This window comes from Aptenodytes forsteri, unplaced genomic scaffold (genome assembly GCF_000699145.1).
Source record: "Aptenodytes forsteri isolate BGI_AS27 unplaced genomic scaffold, ASM69914v1 Scaffold15, whole genome shotgun sequence".
NCBI classification, from domain to species: domain Eukaryota; kingdom Metazoa; phylum Chordata; class Aves; order Sphenisciformes; family Spheniscidae; genus Aptenodytes; species Aptenodytes forsteri.
Window position 1 is genome coordinate 11,374,037 of NW_008795129.1, and position 10,846 is coordinate 11,384,882.

Consider the following 10,846-nt stretch of genomic DNA (forward strand, 5'->3'; position numbering starts at 1 on the left):
GCCGGTGCTGGCGGCACCTTGCCGGGGGGGCTCGGGGTGGGGAGGGCGCGGCGAAGCCTGCTTTTGCCACAGCCCCTTTCGCGGGCCGGTGACCCCGGGCCGTGTCAGGGCCCCTCGCTGGCCGCCCTGCCCTGCCTGAGGCCTGGCCGCCGTCTGGAAACTTTGGGCGTGCGGGAGTAGTTTTACACAAGTCTGTCGCCTCAGAAGTTGTCGGTCCTTTCCCCGCCTGCCCGCAGCGCTGCCGTTACCAATAATAATGCGTTACCACCGCGTTGCCCAAGTAAGTGCCTTTGGGTGCCGTGCAGCGAGTGTTGCCTTGCCTGAGGAGGCCTCCCAGCAGGCTGGAGTTGCCCAACCCTTTGGCTCTGCTGGTGTAGCTGCTCACGGGCCACAGTGTCAGCCGGCTGCTGAAATGGTTTGGGTTCAAGATAACTCTCTCTAGAAAAAGAATGAGCAGGGCATATTCTTTTATCATTGATCACTCTAATTATCTGGTTTACCTCATGGTCCTACAAGCACTTGTATTGGCAAAGCAAAGGGGGGCAGTAAACAACGGTGAAGGGGTGGGAACTTGTTATGTTTATTATGCTGAAGGCAAGAGGCAGCTTGCTACTTAAGCAAGCTTGCAGCCTCAGTCAAAACCCTGTTGCATATGTCACTGTAAGAAAGTTTGCTCTTAAGCAGAGACTGTAATCTGAATATATGATGAGAGCCAATTCGGGCTGAGCAGGTGGGTGGAATATGCAAAGCAATAAGATAATTTGGATCATTACGATATGTGGTGATTGCAGTTCACCAGCTGTTTGAGCTCTAGTAGGAAGCGTGACAAAAATTTTTAAGAGGAATTTTTTTTGGGGAAAAGGACATCAGTTTGGTTTTCCAATAATAGCGTAATCCTCTGTCTGTGTCACTTAGGGCACTTTTTGCTGTGTGCAAAGAGAGTCTGCAGGTGGGGTATATACAACAAAAATGTTAAACAGTTATTGGCTAGCATGCACAAAAGAAACAGTGAGGCTTTAATGAGCTGCTAGGCTAAGCATTCATCTGCTCACAACCCCTGCTAACACACCAGGCAGCCATGCAGACAATAATAATCCTCTGTCTGTGTCACTTAGGGCACTTTTTGCTGTGTGCAAAGAGAGTCTGCAGGTGGGGTATATACAACAAAAATGTTAAACAGTTATTGGCTAGCATGCACAAAAGAAACAGTGAGGCTTTAATGAGCTGCTAGGCTAAGCATTCATCTGCTCACAACCCCTGCTAACACACCAGGCAGCCATGCAGACATCCCTCAGGAGGGGAAGGCTCAGCCTCTGCTGCTCAAAGTTGCTGAGTTGCTGTATTCTGGCTCCCTGGTGGTTTTTTTGTTTGTTTGTTTTAGTTCTTATACCTTTTTATGTTAGTGGTTTTCCTCCTGAGTGCTTGTGCTACTAATGGTCCATATCTCAAAAATGTTACCTCTCTGCAGCTCTACCTTTCTTATCTTGGCTTGGCTCTACTGTGCAGCTTCTTAGAACGTAGCAGCTTCCTCAGAAGTTGGAGCCAAGGTCATGCAGCTGCACTGTATTCAGCATGGGCCTTGGATCCACACCAACAGCCATGGGAAAAGGGCAGGGGAAGGTTACAGGGAGAGTGTTTTTCATCAGAAGGAAGACATCTGAAAAGGCCTCCGAGTGACATGAGCTTTTAGAGTGTAGAGGGAGTGTAGAGGCAGTGCGGAATATTTCATGGTGAACTAGGTGGGATGGATTCTGAAGGGCTTGAAAAGTAAAAACCCAAAGAGACTGTCTGACACAAGAGAGCTGGGCATTGTAGCCAGGAATATGGAAAGGAAGCATGATGAAATGAAAAAATTAATTTGGAAAAATGGTGTGAACAGATGGAGGTGAAAGCATGTGACACTTGTCTAGATGGACTTGACAGGAAGAAGCTTAACTAGTTGATGGATTGGGTGTTATTTTAACTGGACGGATAGAAATGAAAGGCAATTATGGATGAAGTGTTAAAAATGTAGCTTGGATGTTATTCTTTTATATCATTGCTAAAGCAGGTGTAGTGGGAGGTAGTTTGTGGCTGTATCTGCATTAGGAAGCTGTTTTTCCTGTCTTTCAAGGGGGGGGGGGAAATAGGTCAGTAGCGGTGTAACTTTAGATTGTACTATGTAGAAGCACATACACCGCTACTGCTCTGAGCAGGATGGAAGGACTTGCTAGTAAAAATGCATATACTGGGACTGTGCTGGAGATTACATTGCTTGGTACTGCAGGAAAAGTAGGATCTATGTGGGTTTTTGTCATCAGCGCACCCTCAGAATGTATTTCTTGTTATATACTGCATGAAGGCACCTGGAAATTCTGCCAGATGGATCCAGGGCTTGTGTTACTGTTTCCCTTATTGGTGGGTTGGGCACCTTACAGTTCTGAAGGAAGGTGCAGTCTGAGCACTTTTCATTCCAGTGGACAATATACAAATAAGGTTGCAAAGAATGGATGCAATATAAAAGTAGCGTGGATGTACTAGCACAAACAGTAACCACCAACGCAGGAGTTGGTGGAGAATAAGCTGCAAAGGGCGTTATAGCAGGAATTTGGTCATGATGGTTGCTAAAGGCTTGACAGAATCTAGCCCAATGTGTTCCTCCTCTCTCTGTTTTCACTAGTGGTCTGCCAGGCTGCTGCTGGCTGGTCCTGGGGGTTTTAGTACTGGAGCGTGAACTGGGTCAAGGCACTGTCTGTGCATTGGGATTCATGAACTCTTGTGCTGGGTGCAGATTGTCTATTGCTTCCAGTGATAGCCGGGTGCTGGAACCTGTGTTTTAACTGCCTGTTGCTCAGGTCCAACAGTGACTCTGCAGATTCATCACATGGATTAAGTGCAAGCTTTTCCTGGAACTTCACTGAAGAGTTTAATGACTACTCGGCTTTTAACTAACGTGTTGCTTTAGAAGCTATAGGTTAACTTTTAGGCAGAGGTTTATCCCCCCCTCTTGCATGATCGAGATAATTTTTGAACAACTTTCCTTTAGACTTGAGTGATACACCTGCAAAATACCTTGAAAGGCAAAGCGTGATCACACTGGGTCCCAAGTGCATGCAGTTGGTGGTGGGGGCAATTACTAGCCTTGAAATATTTCAACAAGTGAGTCCAATCTTAGTAGCAGTGGCAAGTCAAGGGATATTGGATTCTAAAAGCAAAAGTATCTCAGTTCTTATTTAGAGTCTTTATAAATATTGATTGAGGTCCAGGGCTTTGGCATTAACAAACTAATATAGATCACATTATTTGCACTACCTTTTTCAGATAGGGAATAAATGGTTTGCCAAGTAAGTCAATATGTGAAAATACCATTTTGTCATCTGTTTGTTTTCTTTTTATTTAGCCAAGAAGTGTTACAGTATATTTTTTTGAGGGGTCCACACTGAAAAAAATACACTTATTCATGTTTGGTTGTATGTGGGGGTTGTGTATATGCATCTGTAATCTTAAAAACTTTCAGGTTTGTTAGCCTAGGCAATTAAATGCAAAATACAGTGCTTGATGGGCTGCATGCAAGATTACAGAAGTTACAAGTTTTGGATCCTGATGTCATTATAGTGTAGATGTGCATTAGTATTATGTTCTCTACAGGAGTATTTTTGCTATTATAAGATGATCTATGGAATAATAATAAGTCTGTACAGGAGCCGAGTGACAATGTGGAGCAGCCAGAGTTTTCAATGTGCACAAGTCTGAGTAAACCTCAGACTCAAAATGTCAGGTTCATTTTTCCTGTGGATATTCTAATGAAAAGCTAACAGAGATGTGTTCACCAGAATGTCACATGTTTGGTTGGAATCTCTGCTGTGAGTTCTGGAATGAAATGGAAAGGAGGTGAATGGTTGGATGTGCTCATCCCTTTCTTCCTGACTGGATCAGCTGATCCCAGGGTTGATGACAGATAAAGCAAGAGTCTGCCTGAACTTCTGTTTGCCATGGCTTTTATCTTCCTGCCTTTGAGCTGCCAATACTCGTGCTCTGTCGAGGTTTTGTTTAGTTCCAGATGAAGCATCTTGGATCTGCTGCTGCACAGCAAAGTACTTGCTGTTCTAAAAATCCACACGCGTGTGCTTCTCTTGGCCCTGAGGGGTAGTTCTCCTGTGCAGTCAGTGACTGTAGCAGGATTCACTTGGCGGCATGTGTTAATGGGACTGACCTATTGACAGTATAAATTATCCATTTGAACCGAAAATGTGGAAAATGCACTGATGCTTCTTAAATGTGATGCGTTTAAAGGATAATTGTTAACTATATTCAGTGTCGTCGTTTTCATAAGCTGTCACGGTGTCCTGATAATTTGACACCTCTACAACTTATTTATAAATGTTTTGTGCATTTAACTGTTGTTTTCTGCAGCTGCCTAGAAGGTCCCCATTAGCAAAATGCAGTTTCCTGTTTCTGTCTTTATGACATCTAGAAAATGTAATTGCATAAAGTGAAAAGAAAAAGCCATTTGTACAGCCTGATCATCATAGGTCATGAAACAAGCACAGCCTAATAAAGTGTTGGCACGAAAGGCGACTCTTACTTTTCTCCCCTTGCTCCTCCATATGCTCATTTGTAGAATAGCAAATTATAAACAAGAACATTATTTAATCCTTGCCTCTAGCAGTCTTCCTTGTATGTGCTCTGTGCGGCTTTGGTTGAGAGAATATGAATCCCAAGTCCCATTTTGACAGAGACTAGAATTTTCACATGATCATGCGATCCCTCTGATGCTCACCCAGCATCAAGCCTTTATGTCTTGTGGGATTTAGATTCTTCTGTCTTTCTGGAAATGTAGGAAAAGTGTTAAAATGCAGCTCTTAAAGTCCAGGGACTAAGCAGAGCGTATTGATCCCTTCCCATTCACGTACACATTTGCTGTGAGAACGCTGACCTAGAAGCACTGAGAGTTAGTTTATTAGTTTTGACATTGGGATTCGTTAGCTGTAATTCAATTAGAAGCACGCTGATGGATGTGTTTGTATGCTGGGGCTGGCAGCTGCTTTAGGTTCAGAAACTTACAATTCTAGTTTTGTGCAATCTTGGGTAAGATTTGTATTGCTAGGGTAAAAGTGACATCGTTCTTGATTTGGTTTTTAATAGATTTCTCTCTGTTTCCAATTATGTTTCTAATTAGAATAATGTCTTATTTCCCATGACAGTTAAAAAATAATGCAAAGTCTGAAAAGAGAAGCTATCAAGATGATTGAATAATGTTTTCTTTTTCGTTTGTTAGACTGAAACCTTTTTCCATCTTAATTGGATATATAGACCTACTGTATATTGGTATTTACAGAAAGTTATGGTGCAGTAGTTGCTAAGCTTTCTTCTGTCAATGTGTCTTGGGGCCGTTTCCATTCTCACCCCAGCACACGCGCCAGCCCTTGACCAGCCAGCTGCGCATATTCCCTTTCTAGCAGGAAGACAGAACACCTCTCCACCTTTCTGTATAAATTCAGCTTTTCAGGTGTGAGATCTGCTGCTCTCTGTCCTACCCTTTGCTTTCCCATCCAGGCAAAGCTCCTTCCCTTCACGCCTGGAGTAGGGTCTTTTGCAGCAGCATTGTTTCTCCAGGCCCAAAGATGTTTTCCTGCCGCTTAGAACTGAGATTTACGGCTCAAGGGATGGATGTCTGAATAACAGACTCTGGGAGCCTGGGAGTCCTAGTTGAGAACATAGTTGTAGTTTAAGACAATCAAAAGCTGTCTGCAGTGGAAAGAATGTAGAAGAGATCTGGAACTGGCATTCAGTAGTTGCTGGAACTTGCTCCTTGAGGGAAAGACAGATCTAAACATGCTGTGGTTGTGGAAGGGGCTCAGGCAGTCTGGGATGGAGGCTAAATCCAAAGCTGTTGTCCGTGGCTGCCAGCTCAGAAAGCTCTGGGGTCTTGGATGCTGACTGCAGTGAACTTACCTCTCTATGCATAATTTAGCATGGCTGAGTGCAGCTACCACAAGAAGCCTGCCCATGTTTTTCTGGAGCATGACTTAAGTCAAGCCTCTGCCTGAGGTATGCTGCTGCTGTGTGTGTAATTACCTTTGGAGGTATGGGAGAGAGGTTGGGAGCTCAGGAATATGAGAAGGGATGGCATTCCCTTTCTGCTAAGTACCTCTGATAGTGCTGCAGTGATAGAGGAGGTTAGAACAGTGCTAAAGCTGTGATGCTTGCCAGAAAAATCTGTGATTGCGGATAAATACATATTTGCAAGGTCAGTGGTGATGTGCTTTGTAGCATCAGACATGAGGTTGAGAGTACATGGCAAGTCATGCGTTCTGACTCAGCCCCTGGAATGGGTTGACTGTCGCAGAAGGTTCAGGTCTATAGCTATGGCTGTTACTTTTTGTAACAGCTCATTTTGTAATAATCATACTTCCTTTTTTCTTTAATAGTATAACCAGTAAGCATGAGACACCGATTACTTATAGTAAAACCTGTTTGTGTTTCTAGAAAACGCTTTGCTGTCAAATGGATCAGGAAATTCATCTGGTTTAAAAAAAAAAAAAAAAAAAAATCCCTGCAAAGCTTCTCCCCTGTGTTCCTCCATCCTCCTCCCAAAACTGAACAACATGTGATGCTTTTGAGGCTGGGGTTCTTCTCTGGCTTGATTTGCAGAGCAGCTGGCACAGCTGAGGGATGTCAAGGTGCAGAGGTAGGAATGAGCAAGGGTGGCAGGAGTGCTTTAGGGAGGCTTTGCAGCCAAATGTTTCCTAGGGTTGGACGCCGCCACAGTGTGCAAAAGCAGAATTTGAAATGCTTTGGTAGGCAGCAAATTAAACAGATGAGAGAAGACTTTTTCAAACAGTTTCAGGAGCTTTTTGTCACAAGGTGTCCTTGAGGCTTGACAAGCGTCAAAAAGGACTGGGTATCCATTCAGTAACAAGTATCACAGTTCCTGCAATGAGATTGAAAAATACATACTTTTCTAGATGTAAACTGCATTGGTCTGGATCATGAATCAGTTTCTAGCAGAGACGAATTGAGAAAATTTATATGTAAGGAGCTTATTCTGTATCTGCCTGTGTCTGGACTTTTGCATCTTTCTTTGAAATGGGATATAGGACTAGATGGGACCTTTGATCTGATTTTTTATCTAGTATAGTTATTAAAGCCCCTACTTTCAGCTTGTGAGAGACTATTAGTATTTCGGTACAGCGAAAAAGTCTCTCATGGATGAGGCAGGCCAGATATGCCTTGAAGAAAAGTTCAAGTTTCCTTAGCCTTTTTTGTCTATTCTTACCTTCAGGGTATACAGCATGGCCCAAACAGAGAAGAAAGGTGGGCTGCTCCGGAAATCTTCAGCCTCCAAGAAGCCATTGAAGGAGAAAGTTGTGTTGATGTATGATGAGATTTTCACGGTAAGGACTTAAGCATCTCTTCTTTCTAAAGTGTTGTGTTAAATTTTCTTGGATTAGTTTGTGCGGAGGGCTCTGCATGGTGGATTCTTTTCCCAAGGTAAGGACTGCACAGTGTAGGCACACGTTTCAGGCTCTCCTACTGTCATGCAGAGCTCTCTATTCTGCTCTCTTCCTTAATGTCACCTTGTCCTGTTGCCTACCAGGACCATTTGTGATCTACGGGAAGTTGTGGCTTTTCAAGTATTTCTCAGAAAATAATCCAGAAAATAAACAGAGGCATCCCAATTGAGAGCTGCTTCTGTTTGTCCTTCTGTTTCTGGGAATCTGTGTAGACAGAATTCTATACTGTGAGACCACTTGGTCATCCAGTGGGATGATGCTGACTCTGAGCTACTCATGATAAGGATTTTCTTTAAATTCTGCCTGAATGATTTCTTCTTGTTTGCTCTCATGGCGGTTCCTTTTCCTTTCAGACAGAGGACCCCAGTAAATGCAACCCTAGGTTTTGGGAGGAGCTGTTTCTCATGAAGGTAACAGGAATTGAACATCCTCTGATTTGCCGCTGCTGTTCTGCCTACAAAGTGGCAGACTGTCAGTGCAAGGACTTGCGTTTCTAAGGTGTCAGTGGTTGTGTAACATGCATGAACTGCTTCTTAACCTGACAGGTCAACTTGGAATACCTAGAAGGCAAGCTGGAGGCTCTGGATGGGGAAGAGTTAATGAAGATAAAAGATAACATCAACTGCTTGTTTCAGCACTGCATCCAGGCCCTGGGTGAGGAGCACCCAATCAGAGTGGTCAATGCATTACAGGTACCACGCTGAGAGATAGGGAATGCTCTCTTTTGCTTCTAATGAGGCAATATATTTGCTGCTGGTATCAAACGTCTTGTGCTCATTTCTTTGCTTCTGAGGAGAAGTGATGTCTACAGAGGAGTTGCTACTTATTGTCTGTGGAGGTTACAAACGTTCATAGTCTCTTTAGTCTTTGAAGAACAATAGCTTGTTTCAGAATTCAAGAGGATCTGGTGATGCAGGATGAAGCGGATGGCAATGGGGGGACAAGAGGGGCTTGTTCACAGTGCAGGTGGTCAGTTTGGGGGCTCAAGAGTACTCTGTGTAGCTTTGTATTCTGCTTTCTCCTGTTCTCCCTCATTTCAGCCTCCTTTTTGAATTTCCATATAGATAGAAAATGAAATAAAGCTCTGGAGATGTTAGTGTGAAATTTATACAGGGGACTGTCCCTGCTGGACGCTTCCTAATTGGAAGCTGTAAGAATTGTCACCCGGAATTAATAACCATTTTCCTACAGGTTACTCCTTACCAAAGCTATGCTGTCCCATGTCTTGTGCAGGAGACTCCCCTCCTCAGTCTTGATGTTTGACGTTACTAGTTCACAGGCTGATTCTTACAGTCTGGTGAATGCATTTGTCTCAGCTTCTCTCAGCTGTAGGAATACAGGATATGAATTTCAGATTTGGAGAAGTCACCTGTAGGAGACATTGGACAGGCAGTAATCTGGGAAAAGTTGATTTAAAACAGAATATGTACACCTCTGACATACAATCTTGCATTGTTTTATTTTTATTTTTTTTTAGAATTAGTTTGAAATGATGCTGTTAAATATTGTAGTTACAGCTACATAGACAGTCTAGCCCAGCCCTGAATTCCCAAAATTGTATTCAGGCTCTTGGCAAAAGTTAGGCCAGGGCTCAAGTCTAGAATCCTGCTGTGTGAGTGTAAATAGGAACCAGGTAACACATCCTGAGCTTGAGTTGGGAGAGCGTTCCCTTAATCAGATTGTGTTCATGTGGAAAGTGATCCCGAAGCCAAAACTTATTTAAGCAACCTTTTCTTGAGAATGACCATGGTGAACAAAGGTTTGTTTAGCCCAGTATCCTGTCTCTGACAGTAACGAAAAAAAGGATGTCTACCTTACCCTTTTGCTTCTGTATGGTTCTAGTGGTCTGCTGATTCCTTGAGGTCTGCTTGTCTCCAGCTTCACATCTTCTGAAACTAATTACTTCTCACAGGTGAATTTAAGCTGGAGTCTAAAACTGCAGTGGTTATATTCCTGCTCCTTCCCTCTTCACAGACCTGAAAGGTGCCTGATGACAAAAGTCTTTTTTTGACAAAGAGACAGTTTGTTGGTCAGACTTAGTATAGCAGCGTGGTAACCAAACAGAAATTTGTGCTCTCTGTAGCAAAAGCATCTGCTGTATGGACAGGCATAATGTGATAAACTATGCTGTATGGGTGTTGTATGTTTTGGCATGCTTGAAGCAAGAAATTAATCTGGAAAGCTCTAAGGCATGTCTATCCATACACTGCTTCTGCCTCGCAGTTTCCTGATCAATATTTTTGGCCTTAAAGTCACACTTAGCTATTTTCCAAAGATTGTGGTCCTGTCTGGTACAAACTGGGTCTGGACAGAAATAGCAGTAAGATTATCTTTCCTCAGAGTGCTGTGGAATGAAGGGGTGAACAAACAGGAAAAATATGGACAAATATAGTCTTCTCTAATTTTTTTGAGTTTTCAGCATCCAGGATCCTCCTTAGAAACAACAGAGGTGGAGAGGTCAGACAGAATGTATGGCTTCCAGGCTGGTGGTATTAATTTAAATACCTGTGCTTTGCCAGTGCTAGGAGAGGGTCTTAGGGCGGGTTCTGCTATTGAGTTGTAGGTGTTGCCTTACATCTTACCCTCTGATTTTTCCCTTTGCAGACTTTGTGTGCATTGATTCGGGGTGTCCATCAGAAGAACAAATCCACTTCTGGGTTTGACATCATCAACATGCTTGTGGGTTTTGATAAGGCAGAGCTATGTATGAAGGTGAGGCCCTGGCAATGTAGAGAAACAGTTTGCGCAGCAGCCATGTTGCAGGGGCAGTGATTTGTAGACAGGTGTGCCTACCAAGGTGCAGCTTTTGGGGGAAATATTCCAGCCACTTATTAAAAGCAGCTAGAAGAGAAGAAGTAGTTCTTTACCTGCTAGTGGCTCAAAGACAATTGGGGTCCCTGTGTTTGTTAGTAATATAACAGAGCACTTCTCTTTCTTTTCCTTTAGTTCCATGCTGTGCACTCACTATGGTTAAGAAATCCTAAGGCCAGAAAAGGCTGTCACAGGCTATTAGTACCTAGTATTGAACCTCATATCTTGTGCTTATTTTTTAGCTGATTATCCTGTGTTCTCACATTTCCATCAGCACATGTACCGTTTTAAATTTACTTGATGCTCTTCACTGTAAAGATGTTGAGTTTTGGGAAATGACAATGTAATCAATGATAAAGCTGAATTCCTGTCATATCTTTCATCTCTCTACAAAAAGTAGTAATTTTTCATCTGTCTACAAATAGTACATTTGGGGAAAATATTAAGTACTAGTTTGCTTATCAGAACTACGTTTTTCCTTTAAGAATAACTGTATTACCTGTAACTTAGTATTTGGAAAACAATTATTTCTGAATATC

At 43.0% G+C, this 10,846-nt stretch overlaps 1 protein-coding gene across 1 annotated transcript in view; it reads left to right on the plus strand.

Annotated features, from left to right (window-relative positions):
• Window positions 1-22: 22 nt before the first annotated feature.
• Window positions 23-10,846, plus strand: part of CUNH10orf76 (chromosome unknown C10orf76 homolog) — a 131,557-nt gene continuing 120,733 nt past the window's right edge. The window contains exons 1-5 of the mRNA XM_009277807.2: window positions 23-280; window positions 7,265-7,376; window positions 7,850-7,906; window positions 8,042-8,188; window positions 10,101-10,208. Coding sequence (XP_009276082.1) covers window positions 7,275-7,376; window positions 7,850-7,906; window positions 8,042-8,188; window positions 10,101-10,208 — 414 coding nt within the window. The 5' untranslated portion in view covers window positions 23-280; window positions 7,265-7,274. The remainder of the gene's footprint in view (window positions 281-7,264; window positions 7,377-7,849; window positions 7,907-8,041; window positions 8,189-10,100; window positions 10,209-10,846) is intronic.